Raw genomic sequence first — 23,860 nt, forward strand, 5'->3', positions numbered from 1 at the left:
TGTTGATTCATTTCTTATTTGCGAGTCACGTTCCATTGCAGAGTTTTGGCTGATTAATATGTGTTTCCACAACGATGCGTATCGAGTTATATGTAATTGCCTACCTTTGAGTTCTGGATAACATTATTTAGTTGATCCGGCATCTGACATTGCGATGCTGTGCCGGATAAACGGCTTCATATAGAGTTTTTCCCACCAGAATCTTAATTTGATCTACCCATCGTATTGGAAATCTTCCTCTTGTTCTTCTCTCCTTTCTTCTACTACCAATAGTTGTATAGTCTCCATTCTTCTGACCATTTAGTCAAAATAGTTTAAGTATAATTGGTTTACTTCTTTTAATAGCCTTTTTTTTATATGAAGCTCTTCAAGAATTGTCAGGTGAGATCTGTGTTCTTCCAGAACACGCGTAGAATTCTTCTGTGTGTCCACATTTTAAAGTTTTCAATCTTATATCGATTTTTTCTTTGATCTTTAATGTTTTAGCTGCGTGTGTACGATTAACCTGAGCTTAAGTTGATATACATCTTTATTCTTGGTATCAAGGATATCTCGTTAACTATACCAATCGTGATTCCTATTTTTAGAAAACACTTTTTCGATCAGTTCTTCTTTCTTCTTCTTTAAGTACTCTGTCCGGTTATCGAACGTTGGCGATCGTATTGGCAATAATAACTTTGTTTACGGCAAAGTTCTCTGTTAGATGTTAATAAAATAAAAAAATTATCAGGCAATGATTTTTGTCTGGCGTCTCTTTGACTGACAGCTTTCCGTTCCCAATGTCTAGTAACGGTCGTGAGAACACCTCGATTAATTGATCGTTTTGCAGCTGAACACGCATATTCGTACTCAATTGCAATATAGGTACGTGTGACAAATATGTCAGGTAAGCATTTATTTCATCCAGTGGTGTTGAAAAAATCTGCTGGTGAAGATTGAAAAATTACAGGCAATGTTTGTCTAAAATCCTCTGTGAGCCATATCAATGCTTTCCCGAATGGTTGAATGTTTCCAAGCAATTCCAGCAACGATCGATCAAGAGCCTTAAGCGATTTTTTCTGAACCATCGTGCGTTCATCCCAAACAATGAGTTTACATTTTTATACTATTTTTCCCATACCTGTTTCTCTGAAAGTCTTTCCACGTAGTAACAATGTCACATCTATTACACACGAAGCGAGAGGTAAGGTAGCATCTACATCAAATGAAACAGTCGCAGTTCGGGTATGTGGTGGCATTCCCAATTGACAAAGAACTTTATTAGCAATAGCTAAGGATTTGCCTTCAATACTTATCAATCTTTCTTTAATCTCTCATAAAAAAACATAACATGTACTTACAATTTGGCTAAGGGTACAGCTCAATCACGACGAGATCACACAAAAGTACCTTGATTATGGTGAATATTGATTCAGATTGTATAATATTGTGAATGGAATACCAGTGAATACGTTTTTTTGTTTGTTAGTCACTGAGATTGTCGTTGATTAGTATTATTGCGAGTGTCCCCTCTGGTACACACCGGTTTTCTCGCGAGCTCCGCGGATTATAAAATATTTTGTTAGTAAATGGTGTTTGTTTTTACAACCCAGAAGTTTATTGTTCCTTTAGATTTGATTTTTGGAAATTTGTATTGAATGTGAAGTTAATTTATGCAACTCTCTATTAGTTTTTAAAGGTAAATTTCGTTTAGAATAGAAATTATCTGATAATTTAGTTGTTGACGATCAAGCAATGAGCGGAGAGTCGTCATTCTTCAAAATCGGATACTTATAAGTGGCGGCTTATAGAACTAAGCCACCGTAAAAGCTAATAAGTAGAATCTCAAAACAGGTCCTAGAATGGAATTCATTCAGGAGCAAAAAAGACAATAAAGACCTGAAATTAATTAAAATTATAATAATAAACGTCACTCCTTAGCTTCCTGTCGTCCATTTTAGACATAGGTCACTCACAACTCCTTCCACCGATCTCTATCCTGAGCAACATACTTTTTTAATGTCATCTAGCAATCTCATCTGTGGTCTTCCTATGTAGAGTCTGCAATGTTGTATGGTGGTGTTCCAACGTTGCGTTGGTCCTTTCGGCTAGCAGTGTAACCTGCAAAGCTTCATTTGAGTTTGGCAGTTTTTATTGCGACATCCGCAATTTTTGTTTTTGATCTTACCTAATCGTTTCTCTTCCTACCTGATAGTTGTATATCTAGCATTGTTTTTTCTCTTGCCCTTTTTTTATGGCCAGTTTGTTCATATTTGCCTTGGGTAGGGTCTAGGTTTGACATCTATATGTTATGATAAGAAGGATGCACTGGTTGACCAATTTGCTCTTGCTGAGCTTGCTTTGACCTTACTCCTCAAGTATAGAGGTATTTTGTGGTTCTTCATGCTAGTCTTGCTCTTCTAGTGATTTACCCACTTTGGTTCTCTTTGTCAAGTTTCACAATTTGGCGTAGGTAGATATATTCCTGGACTTCTTCTTTTTCATTGTCATTTCTAGTTATATGTCTGAGGTCGTCTGTATTTGTCATTGTTTTTGTTTTAATACAGGAGCATTACTAGACACTAAAGTCTTTAGGAATTATGAGACACTTTAATATTGAGACATCTGTTAGATAGCTGTTAGTATTAGAATTGTTACTGTCTTGCTTATTTTTAAAAACTCGGCAATTCTCACCAAAGAGGAGATAGAAAAGGCAATATTAAATTCAAAAAACAATAAGGCACCTGGACGATGAAATCCCGTCAGAAATACTCAAATTACTGGATGAAAGGGGAATTTCAGCACTACACAAAATATTTAACTTAATTTATGAAACTGGCTGCTATCCTCAACAGTGTTTACGCTCTACCTTTATTCCCCTCCCAAGAAAGTCAATGCAACAAAATGTGAGGATCACAGACTCATTAGCCTGATAAGTCACACTTTAAAGATATTCTTAAAAATACTGCATCAAAGATTATACAAAAAATGTGAATGGGACATCAGTGACTCCCAGTTCGGGTTTAGGCAAGGTTTAGGAACACGAGAAGCAATAGTAGCAACACATGTGCTGGTCCAAAATTGTTACGATCAAAAGAAGGATGTGTTCCTATGCTTTTTAGATTACCAAAAAGCGTTTGATCGTGTCCAACACCACAAGTTAATGCAGATCCTCAAGAAAGTTGATCATTGAAAACTTGTACTGGCATCAAACGGCACAGTTAAAAATAGAAAATTCTATATCCAAACCCATACATATAAGAGGGGGGGGGTTCGACAGGGATGTGTGCTTTTATTTAACATTTATTCGGAAGCCATATTTCAAGAGTCTTTGGAGGATGCAAAGATGGGAATCAAAGTGAATGAAGTATTGATCAACAACATACGATATGCTGATGATGGTGTCTTAATTTGTGACAACATAGTCGATCTTCAACAACTTGTCACTATAATCGGAGAATACAGTAAGCGAATGGGATTAGAGATTAATACCAAAAAAACCAAATTTATGATCATCTTCAGAAACTTGGATGCACTTGAAAACTCCACCATAACACTGAATACAAAGTCCATTGAAAGAGTGAGTAAATTTAAATACCTGGGATCGTGGCTTTTTGAAGATTGGGCATCGGACAGGGAAGTAAAATGTCGCATTGAGCAAGCTCGACAAGCTTTCGTAAAATTCAAGAAGGTACTGACTTGTTCAGAGTTCGATCTTCAACTGAGACTAAGGTTTACTAAGTGCTACGTGTGGTCAGTGCTGCTATACGGCGTAGAGGGCTGGACACTCAAAACGAGGGATATAAACAGATTAAAAGCTTTCGAAATGTGGCTCTATCGCCGTATCCTAAAAATACCATGGACAGCGAAAATCACAAATATAGACGTCCTTAAAAGAATAAACCAAGAACGCCAACTTTTCGAAACCATCAAGAAAAGGAAAACGGCGTATCTAGGTCACATCATGCGAAATGAAAAATACCAGTTCCTCCAACTTATAATCGAGGGTAAAATTGAAGGCAAGAGAGGAATGGGACGCAAGAAAATGTCCTGGCTCCGAAACATAAGGCAATGGACAGGGATTAACGACATACAATCTCTGATACATATTGCAAGAAATAGAGAATTAATGGAAAATGTGATCGCTAACATCCATTAGTGGATTTGCATCTGAAGAAGAAGAAGATGTTTGATAGAACCTCTAATTCCACGCTTCTTATTTTTCGTTTGAAGTTCCCTTTTGTTGGTTTGTTTGACTGGCTTTGCTAGTTGTGCAATGTTTTGTAGAAGACTCTAACTATCTTTGTAATTTTATATTTGTCCTTCTCTTCCTTTTTATTGGTTTCTTTAATTTTGATAATCTTCTGATCACCCAGTGTTGTTCTTAGACGTTTTTAGCTTCTGTTGCTTTCTATGACTTTCTCTACTAAGTTCTTGTTTCATTTTTTATATCGCGTTTTAGTTTTTTCAATTATTTTAAGTTCTATGTATGCTTGAGTATGGCTTTTGTTTTCCGCTAGTAGTTGTTTGGTAACTAATGAACAGTTGCTTAGATTCGTGGCTGTTTTTTCTCCTTTAGCTACTGTTTTCTTTGCGACCTGTAGTCCAGCTTCCAAAAGGTTTTTGTTTAAGTTTTAAACCTATTTTTAAATAATTACAGCTTTTAGATAATTTAATTTAAACTAGAAATTTGTTAAATCTTTTTGGCATCGTGTTGTGACCATTTATATGTGATGTCATTAATTTAATGACGTGCAACCAGTAATTGGTTTGCTTCTAATTGTATTATACACAAAGAAAAATATATCAACTTAGTTTCTTTGGGCCGAAGTAGTTTTAATGCATAAAATAGTCATTAGAGAATAATTCAATTACGTTCTCAATAAGACATCATCTGGTGCGTTCATTTGTTTAGCGCAACCTGCGTTAATAACGTCTGTCCAGAAGTGTACGTTAAGTTAATGAACTTCTTCTGTAATTAACTTGATAAATTTGTTGTCTAGATGATAGCCATCTTATTTAAGGTTAATAAATATTTCTGATTGGATACCTACATTTATTAAACATTTCTTAGTCGTTGGATTCTAAGCAGAATCATCTTTTTTTGCTAAATAAAACAAGATATGTTTAGTGGAGAGATGCTCCATGATTACTGAAAACATAAGGTAAGGAATTAGAATTACCTTACGTAATAATTCTGAAGTAATTGTCTTGTGTGATGTTAGTTTTTTTATATATTTATATCATCAACCATTTGTATTATTAGCTACATTGTGAGTTAATACATCGAAATAAAAATCTACCAAAATATGCAACAATAACATTTTAACAGCTAGTTTACCCATCATTTTGACACTTTTTTTTTAAATCAAAAATGATTTACCAATACCAAATGTGCATTATTGAGCCGCTGAGAGCAAAAGTGGTGTAAGTAAACAAATGAAGTTTTCAGCAAACTAGTGCTTTACTAAAACTCTGTACAGACGAAAGTTTTTATGGAATTTGTTGTTTGTTTAGACAAATGAATGTAAATATAATAATCGTGCTCATAGTATGTATTTTTACCTAATAATCTCCATAATGGAGATTTTATTAGCCTCTTAAATGACTTTCACCACTTGTGCAGTAAACTTACCTAATGGTAATGACTTACGTCACATTTACAACAAACATGTTTAATTACTATTTGTCGTTTATGATTTGCATTTAAGTGAAGTTAAACTAAATATATATATTTCAGATATTTCAGAAAGCCAAAAATGGAGAACAGCTCCCAAAGGAATGGACGGAGGCATATATGACATCTATATTTAAGAAAGGAGATAGAAAACGATGCGAAAACTACAGAGGAATAAGCGTAATATCATCAATAGGATGATTATATGGAAAGATACTGCGAGAAAAGATAGAGCAAGCGATAAAAGGCAAAATCGGGGAGGATCAGGCAGGCTTCACGGCAGGAAGATCATGCATAGACCACATATACACACTTGAACAACTGTTGGAAAAGAAAAAAGCAAAAAATAGAGATATACACTTGGCATTTGTGGACCTGAGAAAGGCGTATGACTCTGTACCAAGGTCAGAACTATGGAAGGCAATGTACAAATTAGAAATACAGACGGAGCTCATAGAAGCTACAAAAGCTCTGTATAAAGAAAATAAAGTGTCCATTAAAATGGGAACAAGAATCATAGGAGACTTCACCACAACAAAAGGGCTCCTGCAGGGTTGTTCCACATCTCCAACCCTATTCAAAATATAGTAAGAAAAAGCCTTGACTACATGGAAAAGAAAATGCGAAGGCATGGGAGTACCGGTACGGAACGAATACCTATATACGTTAAGCTTTGCAGACGATCAAGTAGTGATTGCACAAGACCAAAACGACCTCAGCTACATGATGAAGAAACTACAAGAAGAATATACCAAGGCTGGCCTAGATATTAACCTCGCGAAAACAGAGTACCTATCTACAAGTGAAGAAGACATAGAAGATCTTCAGATTGATGACAACGTAACAATCAAAGGAAAGGATAAATTCAAATACCTGGGGTTTATAATCACGAAAAAGGCAACAACAGAGGACGAAATTACACAAAGATTAGGACAAACAAGAACAGCAATCCGACAACTTAACTCAGTATGGTGGGATAGACACCTAAATATGAAGACAAAAACGCAGATTTATAAAACATTAGTGCGAAGTATTATGACATATGGGGCTGAAAATTGGATCATAAACAAGAAAAACAGCAGTAAGATAGTAGCAACAGAGATGGAATGCCTGCGAAGATGCTGCAGAGTAACAAGAATGGATAGGAGAAGTAATGACGAAATAAAGCAAAGAACATCAATAGAAACAGACATACTAACATATATAGAACAAAAAAGATTAAAGTGGTATGGACATGTAAGAAGAACTAGCGACAGCAGATGGATAAAGAGAATAACCGAATGGAGCCGCATAGGAAGGAGGAAAAGAGGACGACCCCGAAAATCCTGGAGGAACGAAGTAGACGACGCCATGAGTAATAGAGGCCTAAACGATGGAGAATGGAACAACAGAGAGAGATGGAAACGGTTGAGGGAGGGAAGGCAGTGAATGCTGTAGAATCCCTATATATATATATATATATATATATATATATATATATATATATATATATATATATATATATATATATATATAAACTAAATTTAGATGAAAAAAATTATACATAAAATTTGAAATTCTTTATTATAAGATGTGAAGTAATACAAAAGATTAAAAAATATATAAAGAGAAAAAAGCATTATAAAGAAAAAACAATATTAAAGTTCATAACTGGTGCCTCCGTTCTCATCATCAAATGCCTCTACATGTTCTTGGTCCCAGGTCATCCAAGTTCTCTGTTGACGTTTTTAAAGTGTTATAAAATACATGTTGAAACGGAAGAATATAGGTTAATAAATCTTTCATATCGTTTTTCTTTGCTTGTGTAATAAGCCTAGGGCAATTACACAACCGGCTGGTTGTGGACAAATATGTTGTGGACGTCAATGTCGCATTACCATGATTTTTTGTTTAAAATTTGTTTCACTGTGAATAGGTGTAGAATCAGTTATAGATCTTCCTTATCAGAAACCGGTTTAATATTGCCTGACAATATTTTCAATGGCAATCTTTATCTTATCTGCAACAGCGCGGAAAAGCTGCACAGATGTTTTATTGAACCAGATTCTGAGGTTCTTTAACCAAGATGTTCTTCTTCTTCCTGGACCTTGTTTTCCAAATATTTTTGCTTACAGAATGGTTTGAAGGAGAACATATCTTGATTTATTTCGCATTATATGTCCGAAGAACTGTAACTTTCGAGATTTGATGGTGGTCAGTACCTCTCGGTTCTTATTCATTCTTCTGAGGACCTCATCATTTGTGACTCGGTCAGTCCAGGGGATCTTAAGCATTCTCCGATATAGCCACATCTCAAATGCTTTCAGTTTTCTGCACATATCTTCGTTCAAGGTCCACGATTCAATACCATAAAAAAGTACAGAGAAGACGTAGCATCGCAGCATTCTTACTTTTGTATCAAGAGAGAAGTTGTGACTCTTGAAGAAGGCCCCCACCCGATTGAAAGTGGATCTAGCTTTTCCGATGCGTGCTCTAATCCCCTGGTTATTGGTCCATTCTTTATTTATTATGGTGCCGAGGTAGTTGTAGTGCGTCACTCTTTCTACAGGGGATTGGTTGACGTAGAGTTGACCTTCTGTTATCCTTTTCTTGCTAATTATCATAAGCTTTGTCTTCTTAACGTTTATATTGAGTCCATATTGTTGACTGTAATACGTGATTTTGTCCATAAGAACTTGTAGGTCTTTTAAGTTGTCTGCAAATACCATAAGGTATTTGCAGATAAGGTGTCATCTGCATATCTGATGTTGTTTAGCCGGTAACCATTTAGTAGAATACCTTTTTCAGTTTCGTGCAAAGCTTCGATAAATATTCTTTTAGAGTACAGATTAAAGATCAGAGGAGACAAAATACAACCTTGCCTCACTCCACGCATGATTTTCACATAGACAGTGTGTTCACCTTCAACTCCGAGATTTGCTGTCTGATTCCAGTAAAGATTTCTATTTATTTTCAGATCTTTTTTGTTAATTCCTGTTTCTTTTAGTATTTGCATTATCTTGGCGTCCTGTACTCGATCAAACGCTTTCTCGTAATCAACCAGACATGCGTATACGTCTCAGTTGACGTCTCTGCATCTCTGGAATAAGACTTGTACTAAGAATAAAGCCTCTCTAGTGCCAACAGCATTTGTGAACCCGAACTAGTTGGGGGAAATTTGACTTTCACACAGCTTGTAGATTCTCTTATGAATTATCTTTACGAACAATTCTAAGAGATGACTCATGAGGCTTATAGTATGATAATCTTCGCATTTTTTTGGCTCTTGGTTTTTTTGGAAGTGCAATAAACTCAGATTTTAGCCATTCTGTTGGTATTTCTCCAGTTGTATAAGTTGTTGAATATCTTTGCGATTATTGCTATTGATTCGTTGTCCATTAGTTTGAGTAGTTCTGCTTGTATATTATCAGGGCCTGCCGCTTTGCCATCCTTTAACTGTGTTATTGCGGAGCAAACTTCCTACTGTAATATTCTTGTTCCATCATTTACCTCTTCTTCTAGCTAAAAGGTGTTATCTCTTTGGTCTTCAAATAGTTTTTCTAGATATTCTTTCCACGTTCTTATTTTACTCTGTTTGTCCAAGATAATGTTTCCGTCAGAATCAGTTATACTTTCTTTCTGCCTTCGTCTTAGTACCCTGTGACTTCTTTAACTATCTTATGTAGATTGTGACTATCGTACTTTGACTGTAGAGTCTTAATTTCTTCGCATCTTTCCCTTGCTTCTTTTTCTTTCGCTTCTCTGATTTTCGTTCTTATTAATATATTTATGGTTTTATATTTGTCTGTGTCATTTTTGGCTTCTCTTCTATCGTCCATTAGTTTCAGGATCTCATCTGTCATCCATGATTTTTTCTTCAATAATCTATCTGTCTTTAAGTTCTTATCCTTTACACTTTGCACTATTTCTGTAATGTAATGTTTGATCGTTTGTTCTTCGTTCATCCTCTCTAATTGCAGTTACTTGCACGTTTAACGTGGCTTGGACTCTCATCCCTGTATCAAGATCTTTCAGCATACGTAGGTCGTATGATTGTGCTTTCCTTTTCTGCACTGTTTTGAGTTTGACTCTAAATACTCCCACCAGTGGAACGTAGTCTGTCTCCAAGTCTGCTCTAGGATAAGTCTTGACAGATGTAAGGCTGTTTCGGAATTTTTTATTTACTAAAATGTAGTCTATTCGATTCTTAATAATTCTTGCGGGTCTGTTTTGAGGGGATTTCCACGTGTACAGCATGCGAGGTGGTAATTGGAAGAATGTGTTGGTGACAACTAGTTCTGAGTCTTCTCCGAATTTTTCTAGGAGATCTCCTCTCTCGTTTCTCCAAGTCCATGTACTCCAATGTACTGTGTCTTATCTCCAGCTTGGCATTAAAATAGCCCATAATGATGAGAACTTTCTGTCTAAAAAATTAAATTATACTAAATATATTTAAAACCATATTAGATTCAATTTGATTTATACAAATAATAAAGCAATTTTCAAATCATCAAACTTTAATAAATTTATCCTGTAATGGAATAACAGTTAATTAGAAACAATAAAATTACGTAAGAGTTAAAAATATCATTTTTTAAGGAAATAATTAAATTTATGGCAACTAATTTGTTGCGCCAACAACTGTGAGAATCTGCTAATACAGGAAATTCATAAAAAATCATTTTCGTGGCGATCATTACAACTATTCTTTGTGTAGAGTTCTCCTTAAACTAAAACCGCTTGTAGCAATTATAAATTTAGGGCCTTGTTCGTGAAAAAATCGGTTTTTACGATTTAAAGTACTTTATTAGGATGTATCCTTATACAATGATGATTTTCTAGCCGTTTAACACCTGGTTATTATTTCTTTCACTTTTGGTATGTATATTAATTCAACATATTTAATTTTTTCAAACGTTTTTGCATCAAACCTCCTATAAACATATTTTCTCTGACTTATTAAGCGGTAACTGTACTCTTTTAATAACGAGTGCGTTTTTAAAGCCAAGCGTGTGTGAGATATTGAAGTTTTGAAAGACATCGAAAAAAGGGACCTTGAGTAATTCGGTACAGCCACATTTCAAACGCTTCCAATCTCTTGCACATATCTTCGAGGTCCACGATTCAACATCAAAAAACAAAACAGAAAAGATGCATCATTCACAGCATTCTTACTTTTACACCAAGAGAGAGATTGTGGCTTAAAAAAAAAGACCTTTATCCGGTTGTTGTAGTTGTAGTAAATCCAGTTGTTGGTCTATTCTTCATCTTTATCATCGAAGTAACTTACGAAACAGCTTAGAATATTGAAGACTGTTGATGGCATCCCGGGACGGCTGATTTATTTTTTTTTTTTTTAATTTCGCTAATAAAATATTTCCTACAAAATAACCTTCACCGACATATTAAATTAATTCTGATAACTAAGCTGCTCTATATTAAAATTCATGAGTAGAAATTCACCTCCAATTGACATTTATTTAATTATCAGAAGATTTGCTTAATCCGTCCAGAACGTAGTCAGATACATGACCTTGTAATCAATAATAAAAATCGAACATGCAACAAACCGACCAGTATAAGAATTAACCTTACCTTGCCCATGGTATATTGTGCTGTGTATCTGTCACATAAGGATTTCCTTGCATTCATAAAAAACACAATGTGTGTAATTTGCTTTGTGGTACCAAAGCTGAATGAGAATGGCCGTGACTGGATTTTAAATGTTATTAGATAATTAGTATATTTATTATATAATCATTAATTAAGTAATTATCGTTTGTTAAATTGCATTTATTCAGTTGAAAGGGGCGGAAATCTAGTCGCAAATTAAAAATATACACATATACCTAGATGAAGAGTGTCTAATTCAGTGTTCCTAAACCTGGAGAGTGAGATTATTGTGCCAGGGTAATAAAATTATAGTAAATTTCAAAAAAATATAGTAGATGAGAAAAAATAATCGTCAAATTCAATCTTATCGCATTAAATAACGCATAATTGTTATTAATTGTTTTTATGAAACAGTTGAATTGAAAGTTCAATTTAATGTATAAATAAATTGTTACAACTGGCGCTTCACGTTGTGCGCCAGTTTAACAATTTATAATTTGCTTATAGTGGGCTAAAAGGGGTGACTGACCAAATACTGGGCTTGAAGGTAGGGTAATCAAATAAGTTGACATGTTTACGAACGGCTACTCGTATTTGGTAGTAGAGCTGAGTCGTGGATAAGGATTCCTTTATCTGGGGAGTACTGGGAGAACTAACTACAAAAAAGAAATCAAAAAATACTTACAGAGATATCCTGGGCAACACTACACAGGAAGATTCCTAAACTATTTAAAATAGGACGCCGTTTAAAAAAAAATCTATTGGATCAAATTCGTTGTTTGGAAAGAAAGACTTGTCTTTCCTAAAAAATTTCAATGGTAAATATCGTTTTAAAAGAAATCATTTTTAAACTTCTGATTTAAAGAGAAACTTAACATATTTATTTTTATTTCACGTTATTACAACAGTTATTACAACTAAAAATATCTAAATTTATCAACAAACCTTACATTGAATTGGACCTTCTAACTGTCATATGTCGAAATGAAATACCAAACTCATGTGAATTAACAATTAATTGTCAAGGTTAATTTTATTTAAAAGAAAACTAAAATATGAAAATTAGCTGATTCATATAACTTATATTTATTTATAAACCTTTAAACTGAAATGAGAGCAAATCTTAGTATATTAAAGATAAATGCTTATTTGGAAAAATTTAAAAAAACCAATCACTTCACTGGCTAATGGTTTCTTTTGAAATTATTAAAAAACCTGATGTTTTTTTTTGTTACCTTAGATTTAAATACAAAAAAAACACACAAACATCAAACTGGGATTTTGATTATCCTGGATGATAAGATAACAATATGTATTCTTTAAACTCGACTACCGATTTTCATTCAAAATCATGTAGGCCCACTTAGACCTCAAAAACGCTGTTATCAAAATCTCTCGAGACGGAATACAGCAACAAACCAGTGATTATCTCACTTTACAAAGATTGCCACATAGCATTTTGAGCTTACATCACTTTTTTATCAAAACTAATGGAATTAAATGAAAATTTGCCGGTTTTTAAAATTCTCCGAGAATCATCTTTCCTCGTTCAGGCAACAAGGAGAAATAGCAAACAAAATTCCAAGGGTATATTTATTTAACTTCTGCTATTGGTTCGGGAAAAACCATTGTTAAGTCATTATTTTCGCAACATTTGAACAGCCGCTGCAAATGGTAGCCTATGATTATAAGCCATTAGAAAGCAATTGTCAAACTTTTTTGTAATTTAAACATACTCAAACTCCTTTAAACGTACTTTTTAAGACTCGAAATAAAAAGTATGTTCTAGTGTCGTGCTAATAAAACCTAATTGATCGTACATTGAGGCGCCAACAGTGACCGAATATTGGAATTTGGAGATGAGCAAAATTTAAGTCAAACGTTTTTTATTCGGACAATTTTTTTAGTCGAAATATACATATTATTACAAATTCTACCCAATACCATCTTCGTGGAAGCATTTTCGTGACGTGCGATCATTTGTAATGTGAAAGCTTAAATTCAGCGTTTTTTAGGTATATTTCAAATGCATCATATTTGTTGCCAAATGTCAAAATCGAAATATTATGTTATAGGTTTCAAATATTAAGCTCCAACAATAGAAATTCTACAGTAATCGGTCAATGAAAGTGATAAATTTAATTGATCTCATAAGATTCGTACAAAATAACAAAAATAGTGCAACGTTTGTTTATTTAACGGCTTTATTGAAACTGACTTTATTTGCTGCAGAATGAATAAATTGCATACGCAAGTTGCACCCTTTGCTTTTAATAAACTATACAACAATATTTGTTTTATGTTTTCTGTAGATAAACTTTAATTTCTGTTTGTGTTTGTTTCAGGTGTTAACTCGCAAAAGTTCTACACCTTGCAGAACAGAAAAAAGAAGAAAGAATATTTCTCAGGCTCCCTCGACCGGCGCACTAAACGAAAAAACTCGTTAGAACTTATACCACCGAAGAAACCACCACGAACCTTTACCTCGAAATACTCTCAAAAATCGTCCATATTCGACATATTCAAAAGAGAAAAACCACCCGCTCCGAAAAAATCTAACTTACGTCGAAGTACCAGTGATGTCTCTAACAAAAGTACAAACATTAATACACAGAGCGATAGTAAGTTTAGAAAACGTTCTGGCAGTGATAGCGAGGAGTTTCTAAATAGAAGAAAAGAGAAGAAGCAACTTTCTCCTATAATAGAAGTAACGCAACGGGAGGACTATTTTTCAGCCCCAGAGCTAGATTATTCTGAGAAAGAAAGTATACAAAACAAGGAAAACTTAGAACCCAAAAGTTTTGTTAGGAAGAAGAAAAAAGAAAGTATTACAGAACAACTAAAACAGTTCATAGATGAAGTAGATGAAGAATTATACAAAGAAACTGGTATACGTGTTCCTCCGCCAGAAGAACAGAAACCACCTCAGCCTATAATAATTGATGTAGAAAAAGCCCAGCAAATTTCTAATAAAGAAAAGAAATTTAAACACTCACTTCTTGCCAGGAAGATAAAATCGATCACTAATAAAAAGAAACAAACAAATGATACGAAAACAACTAAAAAGCAAGTTAATGAAAAAAATAAACAATCAAAATTATCCGAGAAAAAGGATTATGTAAAACAAGCAGAACCTTCTGTTCAATTTGAAACTAGTCAAGGAACAAGAATAAAAGAAACAATCGAACACTTAGGGAATCCCAAAGATTCTCCCAAGATGATTCACAGCAGCCAAATGCCAGCTGAGAAGCTGCCTTTGACAAAGGGACGAACAGTCAATTCATTGATAAAAAGGTTAAGTACTGAATCCACCTCACCGCCTCCCTTAAAAACCAATATTCTTATTACACCTCACGCTTCAGTACAGCACAATAATAATCAACCTTTTTCGTATACAAGGGGCTTAAGTCCTGACAAGTTTAATGAAACATCGCCTACACCTGGAAGTCCCATAATTTATGCCCAAGTGGTATGTGGTAACAACGGCAACGGTACTTCAAAGCAAACCGTACACACCAGCTATAGTAACGGTAGGAAACATACGCATTCAGACTCAGATGAGGGTTTAGGAGGTGAGGAACATTTAGCCTTCAAAACAATAACACGTTTTGGAGATGACTATGATGAAGTCGACAAAATTGACGAAGAAAGTCCAATCAAGCCCAAATTTAGGAACCCAGCCTACCTCAATGGATATTCAAGCTACGAACGTAAAGAAGTGTCTAACGTTAAATACATAGACTCTTCAGCTAGAGGCCGCGGAGACGGAATGGACTCCAAAAGAAGGGAAAGCCTTACAGAACCACACGAAACTATGTTTACCTCCACTACCATGTTAAATAGTCGTAGTGATTTATCTGCTAGAAGAGACCAGTTAGAATCTAGAATAAATCGTAGAGTTAATGACAATTCCATCCGTACCTCTCCTGAATACTTAAAGAATCCTTATCCGACAAACGTCTATGTAACCGAAACTACTTCTAAGCACTATAAAAGTGGATCTTCTAGTCCAGTAGGCTACACGGAAAAGTATTCGTCTGAAACGATGACAGACAAGCATGGAAAACCTCACACAAAAGAATCAAGGTCTGTACAGTACTTCGGAAATGAACACAAAGAGCGACTGGAATATGAAAATAGGGCAAGACCAAATGGATACCAATATAACGGTTTTGATAATGAGCCTAAAAGCTTTGACTCGCAAATAAGTTCCTCGCCCGAAAATAGACGATATGAAACTAGTCACAGTTACAAAAAAGATGAATATAGAACATTCCACAAATCTACTCCAGACATTTATAGATCTCATCAAGATTCCCTACAAAGAGAAAATGTAGAAAGAAGAACAGGTTCTTCTAATTACAGATCTGAGTATTTTGAAGATAGTGACAGAAGGGAAAGATTCGCAGATTCTGGTATCGAGAATGATTTCAGAAGAGATTCGAGGGACAACTTTAGATCAAGACCCCGACATAGAAGGGACTACTGTAACGAAAGTGAAGATGAGGGTTTTGCCAGTTCGCTACTCATTGCCAGTGAAAGACAGCACACAGAAGATAATATCAACAATAGAAAGAGACGTGATTATGACTCTGATCGGGCAGTCTCAAGAGAAGACGATCCGTATAGACACATAGAAACTATGGACTATAAGAGTAAGGTTAGATCTAACGATTATGTACCCAGAGAGAGGAGTATCGACGATGGTTCGCATTATGATCCTAGAATTGATAAAGATGTCGAAATATACACGGTGAGAAGAAATGAAAAGAAACCACCGAAGCCAGAAAAAAAGAGTGGTCTTGACAAGGTTAGTACTTATTTACTTAACTTCTTTTTCGTTTTAATTTGTTTGGTAAGTAGCTTATAATTCTGTAAAATTTATTATTATCTACTTTCTTTTTCTCTTACCAGTTACATTCAGCTGCAATATATTGTATGTGGAGTGGCCATACTTTTTACTCCTCGCTGTTTTTTGGTAATAGATTGCAATATTATGAATCTTATATAATTTTTCGCACTTGTAGTTATATGAACAGAGACTTTTTATGCAGAAATATAATACAGGGATTAGTTTATGTTTTTTCTATCCTATCTATAAGTTTATTACTAAGCAATACTGTGAGGCTATGAAATGTTTCTCTGTATTGGGTTTCTTCCGCTAATGGTATGTTGAAGACAAAGGGTACCCCCGTTAAAATAGGCAAAATGCCCTCACTCGCAGAATTAAATTTTTATCATTTTTTTACGTTCTATGTGATTAAAAAAATATTACTCTACGCAATTTTAACCCTTACAGATTTTTGGTAAATCGATGTTTCCGTTTTCCCCCTCTTCTAGAGGGGATTTTAGAGGCAAGCCCAGGGGTAGGAGTGACAAACTTTTTGTATCTTTTTTGAAGTCCCAAAATTAACATTCTCAGCAAAATTAATCTTTTTTTGTATGATTTTTAGAGGTTCAATGGTATTTTCATCCTTTTCTTCTTCCTTCTTGTATGTAGGCTTTAAAGCCTGTTTCTTCTTTAATATTAGCCTAATAAATTGTTTAAATTATCGCACCATCTTTTTCTTGGTCTGCCAATACTTCTTCGTCCATTTGGTGACGTATCTCGTGCTATTCGTACTATCCTATCCTCTGCCATTCTACTAATATGTTGGTTTCACTTCTGTTTCCGTTTTGTCACCCATCTATTTATGCCTTCTATATTGCAAGCTCTTCTTTTGTTTTCGCTTCTCTCCCTATCCAACAGACTTTTTTTTTCATATTCGTCGGAGTATTTTCATCTCTGTTGTTTCTAGTAGTCGTCTCGTTTTAGATGTGTCAGATTTTGTCTCCGCTGTGTACATTAATATAGATCTAATTGCTGCTTTATAGATTCTTGTATTTGTGTCTTGTCTTAGCTGTTTGTTCCAGATTGTGTCATTAAGACATCCCGCCGCTTTACTTGCTTTTAAGGTTTGTTGTTGTACTTCTTCCTCAACATCTCTGTGACTAGTTATATCTATTCCCAGATATCTAAACCTTGATTCCTGCTTTATTATTTTTCCATCAATTTCGATTTTACATCGTAGTGGGTATTAAGATGTTGTCATACATTTGGTTTTTTGTGCTGATATTATCATATTGTATTTCTTGGCTGTTGTATTGAAGATATGTGTTAATTCTTGGAGCTCGTCTTGTGTCTCGGCGATTAATGCGGCGTCATCTCCAAAACATAATATTTGGATTTCTTGGTTCCCCATTCTGTAACCATGACCTTTACGTACTGCTTGTATTATTTCGTCCATTATTATATTACAGAGAAGTAGGCTTAACGAGTCACCCTGTCTGACTCTGCTTTGTACTGGTATTTTTATCTTTTACGACTATATTATATATGGATATTCGAAGAATAAGAGATCAAGAAAACCCAGATGTTCATAGCGACATTGTTGACATTTTTTGATCATTAATTTATTAATATTTTGAGAAGCTCAAATGTTTAAGATTGACATTCAGCATGTGTGATATCTATATGTGTGATAATATATTCTTCAGGTGTCTGTGTATAATTAATTTTCGTTGCAACGATTTTCAGGTTATCTGCTTTTTCGTTTCCTTGGTGGTTAATGTGACCAAGTAACCAGAACTAGGGTTTTCCGCACAATATTTTTACAATCTTTGTTCACAATTTTTATGGTAACATTAATAACAATAATAATTAATGATAGTAACAAATAGGACAGAACCGGAAACTAAATTACCGATTTATCAACGCTTAAGCATCATCATAGGTGTGGTAGTACCGATAAAAATTGTTAATGGTTATCTTAATACAAGTTTATTCACCTACTCTTCAAAGAACTTTGTAATATATAAACAAAACAGATAACCTATAAATTTGTAATAATCATAAATCATAAAACAAAGCTATTTGTTGTTTGTGTCTGGGTAGCTTCCTGGAATTATTCATGCCTTTGTTTTTATAATTTTAATTTAACTACTTCATTATTTTGGATTTATTGCTTAAGTAATCGGCACATTAGTTATCACACAACATTTTTATTTCATTTTGGGGCCTATTATATATTCGAAGATATTACAGTTTTCATTGTTGTTTTAGGATAGCTTCTTCTACTTCTTTTCACCAGGATCTTCTAAATCTATGTATCTTCCTTTTATCTGAGATTCCATTCTGTTATCATATATCTCCTACCACTAGCTCTTCTTACATGTCATTACCACCTCAACCATTTGTCTATACATGTTTTTTGTTTATTACAATATCATCCAATTGTCTACACTATTTTCCTAATACTTCTCATAATGTTGTATATTACTCCAGTCGTCAGAGACCACTACACCTCTAAAAATCATACAAACAGGCTAAATTTTACCAACAATATCAATTTTGGAACCCCAAAAGATCCTAACCCTGAGGCTTTTATCTAGAACCCCCCTCGCAGAGGAGAAAAACATTGGTAAATATAATCTTCCTCTTCTTGTTTCTACTCCCATCTACCATGCGCCTGTCTCATCCAATTTAAATTCTTTTTGTTATCCACCAATTCATTTTGTTGGTAGTTATTGTACACTTGGTTTGTCCTTACGTGGTCTCTATTCCAATAACCTTTTTGTCCCTCGACCATCTGTCATCGCTGTGTCCCAGCTCCATCTATATATATATATATATATATATATATATATATATATATATATATCATTTTAATGATGTAATCACCATGGATCATTCCATTTCGTGGTGGAAGCTTTTGTTAGAGTGAGTGTTTCTGCTTCATATGTCAGTACTGTCAGTAATATAGTATATCCTATGTCAGCACATCAGTAGAAGGCACTGATCATATTATACTTTTCTTTTCAGACATATTGGTAGGCCATTTTTAAATATTGTTCGTAGTTTTTTATATACTGCCCATCTATGACATTATCGTTTTTCAATAAACCAAATTACCGGAAAAAACTGAACGACACTTTTTACTCTACCGCATTTTTGTCGACTCTTTTAAAAGCTTTTGGTCAGGATTGCGTCTGTATTGAACTAAAAAAATTTAGGTGTACCCAAAAAGAATGTCTACTTTCTTTAGGATTATCTAAAAAATTATAATATACGTTGACATGACATCGGATTCTTTTAAAACTCTCTCTGGAGTATAACAAATTTGTCTGCTTCCACCATTCCTCCATGGTACGCAATCAACGGCCTGTAATCCTGAAGCCATCAAGCTGATGACAAGTGTAATTTATCACGTAGATCAATCAGTAATTTAAGATAAAATAAATGTGGATTAATTTGAATGCTTGTATTCCCTTAATAACTGACAACCAACGTATTGATCTGTTGCAGAAGTTTAACATCTTGGGAATACCGTAACCTTAAACATGTGCAGACCTGAATATGATTTGCGATCTTCGAGGTAGATCTAATACTACTAATATTTATATTAAACTTTGTGCTAATCTAGCCAATTAGCCACCTTTTATGATTGGCTAAGAAATGTAAAAGTGCGCCCAATACTCCATAGTAGGGTAGGGTAGGGTAGGTAGTGCGGTCTAGAATACTAAAAAATGGCACATTTTCACCAATTTTTTTGGTAACTCATTTACAATAAACATATTTTATATGCCAATTTAACTGCTTTTATATTATTATACAACATTTAAAGATCGCCAAAAAATTTTGTGTGTTCTTTTTCTGTTGTTCGTGTATCTTAAAGATGGCCTCAAAAAATTTTCGTCAAAAAATTACTGCTACTTGGCGGACAGTTATTCTCTGGAAAAGCAAAACTGAAAAATAAAATTCAAAAAGGGTTTTAAAAAAGAAGTGCCTATAGTTTACTAAAAAAATTGAAAATTCTTGACAAAAAAAAAACAAAATGGCGGGCAATCGAAAAAATTGTTTCAAAATTGACCCTTTTTTCGACTTTTTTCAGTGACAAAAATGTTATTATTATTGTTTTTGGTCCAATTCTATTACACTATCATAGAGAAAATCAAAACAAACAACATGCATCAAGGTTTATTAAAATGGACTAACGAGATTTGGAGATTAAAAATTTTGAGAAAAACTACGTTTTAAAAACTGGCGCACAGTTAATCTCCGGATCTAGTCGGTTGATTTTAATAAACCTTGTTCCTTTTTGTTTGTTTTGGTTTTCTCTGATGAAAGTTTTCCACAATTTGACCAAAAACAAAATAAAAATAAAATTTTTGGTAACTGAAAAAAGTCAAAAAAAGGTCAATTTTTGAACAATTTTTTCAAATGTCAGCCATTTTGTTTTTTTTTAATATCCGCCATTTTCAGATTTGCCGTTACAGAGATTAACTGTCGCCATGGAGCAGTAATTTTTAGACAAAAAATTTTTGGCGCCATCTTTAAACTACAGGAACGGTGGAAAAAAAATTTTATAATCTTCAAAAGTTGCATAATAATATAAAAAGGTTTGATTGCCATATATAATAGATAAGATACACAAAAAAAGGTTGAAAATGTGTAATTTTTTAGCACCCTAGACAGTAATAGTACCTTAATGACGTTTTTCATCATAATTCCAACTATATTTTTAAAGAGCTGTTTTCTAGAAGCTATTTTCGATAGTAAATTCCTGTTCTTCCTTCTCCGTAACGTATTTTGTATATTCTAGTTTTTGTACTAGTTGATTGTATTTATATTAATAAATTAATAATATTTCACCTAGAGAGTCAAAACTTTGTCCCAATATATCGAAGAGTATAAAAGTTGGTTTGTGATCATTATAATATTCAGGAAGTTTTACAATGTTATATTTTTTTGTAAAAATAAACACAGTATTTGAATAAATACGCTCTTTTTGCAGGTGAAGTCACTTTTTAGCAGAGATACTAAAAAGAAGAAAGAGAAGGTCGCGATGGTGCGAGAAGAAAGCCTGAGAGCTAGATACGTAGAGTACAAAGGAAGAAATCCCGTCGAACCTAAATTTAAGAAACAAGAAGTCAACAGTCAAACTGTAAGTTTAATCATTTTAAAACACTATGTAAATATCAATTTTTACAAAGCATTTTATCATGATGATATTTTTATCTTGGTCAGGATCACACAAACAAATGAAAACCAAGGCTTTGTTGGATTCAAATAAAATGTCATTTCTTGATGGGTTGGTGGTGGGAAAGATCAGTTAGCCCTTACAACAACTTTTGAAGTTCTCTTTCCTTGTGAGCCTTGGTAACTTTACTTTAATGTGAACAACGTGGTCATACTATGCTAACTAAAGTTAAATACAGGGTAAGTCATAACTATTGGGACATAGACTAAGGACAGGTTATTTGGACCAAAATATGGCTATTGGGCCAAATATGCCTTAATAAAATGTTGCTCAGAAAAAAGATACAGGATGTTAAAGTTAATTTTTGTTTTTCGTTTTTTGCTAATAGTTTCCCTGTATATTTATAAATTGCTATCAAAATTGGCACAGAGGCATAATCTTAGACAAGAAATAGTATTTTATTTACAATTTTACGTTTTGTCATAGAGAGCGCCACGTGGATCATTCCTAATGATCAAATTGTGTCTAAACTTTTTCTGATGAAACTTTTTAGTAATTTTTTTTTACGTAAAATTGGTACTCTTGTTTAAACATGATAATTTCAACAGTTTTCGATAAAAACGCAGTCGAACTTCTTAGAGTCTTAAAAAAGGATTTCAAATATTATTTCATTTATGAAAAGTATGCTTTGGACTGTCAGATAATTGTTGTTGGTAAATGTCATTTGTTCAGAGTAAATTATTTTTGATGTGACAGTGTAGTGTAATGTTGCATTTTTTTAAAGTAATCATTACTTTTTTTAATTGAAATGCCTCGTCACAATCATTTTACTAATGAAGAAATGCGAGATATGATTTGCGTATACGCACAAGAAAATTTTTGCGGTCGCTCGGCAGCCAGAAGGTATGGAATGTTATACGCAAACAGAAGGCAACCAAATCACAAAACTTTTGCAAGATTATATCGTAGTTTAGGTGCAACTGGGTAATTTCACACTAAAAATCGGGGTGGTCGACCGAAACAAATCACACCTAATCAAGAAGATGAACTTTTGGTTCGAGTAGATAAAAATCCTGAAATAAGTTCACGACATCTATCAGTACCAACAGGAGTAAGTCAGTCATCTATTGTTAGAATTCTAAAGAAAGAAAACCTCCATCCTTATCACTTCACTCCTGTTCAAAATTTACTTCCAACAGATCTTCCACGTCGGTTACAGTTTTGCCAACGTATTCTGAATAAAAATCGCAATGGCAGACACTTTATTAAGAATATTATGTTCACCGACGAAGCAACTTTTACCAGACGAGGGGTTTTTAATTGGCGAAATAGTCATTATTGGGAAGAAGAAAACCCGCATGCTATTAAAGCTAGACATTTTCAGCATGAGTTTAAATTGAATATTTGGTGTGGTATTATAGGCGACCAACTACTAGGGCCTTATGTTCTTCCTCCGAATTTAAATAGAGATTCTTATTTATTCTTTTTGGAAAATACTCTTAGTGATATTTTAGATGATCTGTCACTGGATGTAAGAAGAAAAATGTGGTTTATGCAGGATGGAGCGCCACCTCATTTTTCATTAGCTGTTAGAAATCATCTTAATGACGTATTTCCTCAACGATGGATTGGCAGAGGCAGTGAGTACAACCCGCTAAATTTTTATTTTTGGGGACATATGAAGTCCTTAGTTTATGCCAATGAAATCAATACACGAGACGAACTTTGGAGATACATTCAAAATGCAGCTAATCTTATAATCCTTTATAAAAAGAATTAGAAAAGGCATAGAAATCGGAGGAGACCATGTAGAACATTTAGTGTGAGTTTTTGTGAGTACTTTGTGATTTATCGTCAAAACGGAAACCTTACGTTAGTTGCAACTTTGTTTATTAGTTTGGTATTTGATAGTGGAATTGTAAATAAAATACTATTTCTTGTCTAAGATTATGCCTCTGTGCCAATTTTGATAGCAATTTATAAATATACAGGGAAACTATTAGCAAAAAACGAAAAACAAAAATTAACTTAAACACCCTGTATCTTTTTTCTCAGCAACATTTTATTAAGGCATATTTGGCCCAATAGCCATATTTTGCTGACAGTCCAAAGCATACTTTTCATAAATGAAATAATATTTGAAATCCTTTTTTAAGACTCTAAGCAGTTCGACTGCGTTTTTATCGAAAACGGTTGAAATTATCATGTTTAAACAAGAGTACCAATTTTACGTAAAAATGATGTTTACGTCATATTTTCTAATAAAAATTACTAAAAAGTTTCATCAGAAAAAGTTTAGACACAATTTGATCATTAGGAATGATCCACGTTTCGCCCTCTATGACAAAACGTAAAATTGTAAATAAAATACTATTTCTTGTCTAATATTATGCCTCTGTACCAATTTTGATAGTAATTTATAAATATACAGGGAAACTATTAGCAAAAAACGAAAAACAAAAATTAACTTTAACACCCTGTATCTTTTTTCTCGGCAACATTTTATAAAGGCATATTTGGCCCAATAGCCATATTTTGGCCCAAATAACCTGTCCTTAGTCTATGTTCCCAATAGTTATGACTCACCCTGTAT

General features: G+C 33.9%; 1 protein-coding gene across 7 annotated transcripts in view; it reads left to right on the forward strand.

The window, feature by feature from the left end:
- Window positions 1-23,860, forward strand: part of blo (bloated) — a 524,956-nt gene that overhangs the window by 403,446 nt on the left and 97,650 nt on the right. For all 7 annotated transcript variants that reach the window (XM_072535671.1, XM_072535677.1, XM_072535673.1 and 4 more), the window contains 2 exons: window positions 13,594-16,058; window positions 21,082-21,231. In XM_072535671.1, the coding sequence (XP_072391772.1) occupies window positions 13,594-16,058; window positions 21,082-21,231 (2,615 nt within the window). The remainder of the gene's footprint in view (window positions 1-13,593; window positions 16,059-21,081; window positions 21,232-23,860) is intronic.

The sequence above is a fragment of the Diabrotica undecimpunctata genome, chromosome 6 (genome assembly GCF_040954645.1).
Source record: "Diabrotica undecimpunctata isolate CICGRU chromosome 6, icDiaUnde3, whole genome shotgun sequence".
NCBI classification, from domain to species: domain Eukaryota; kingdom Metazoa; phylum Arthropoda; class Insecta; order Coleoptera; family Chrysomelidae; genus Diabrotica; species Diabrotica undecimpunctata.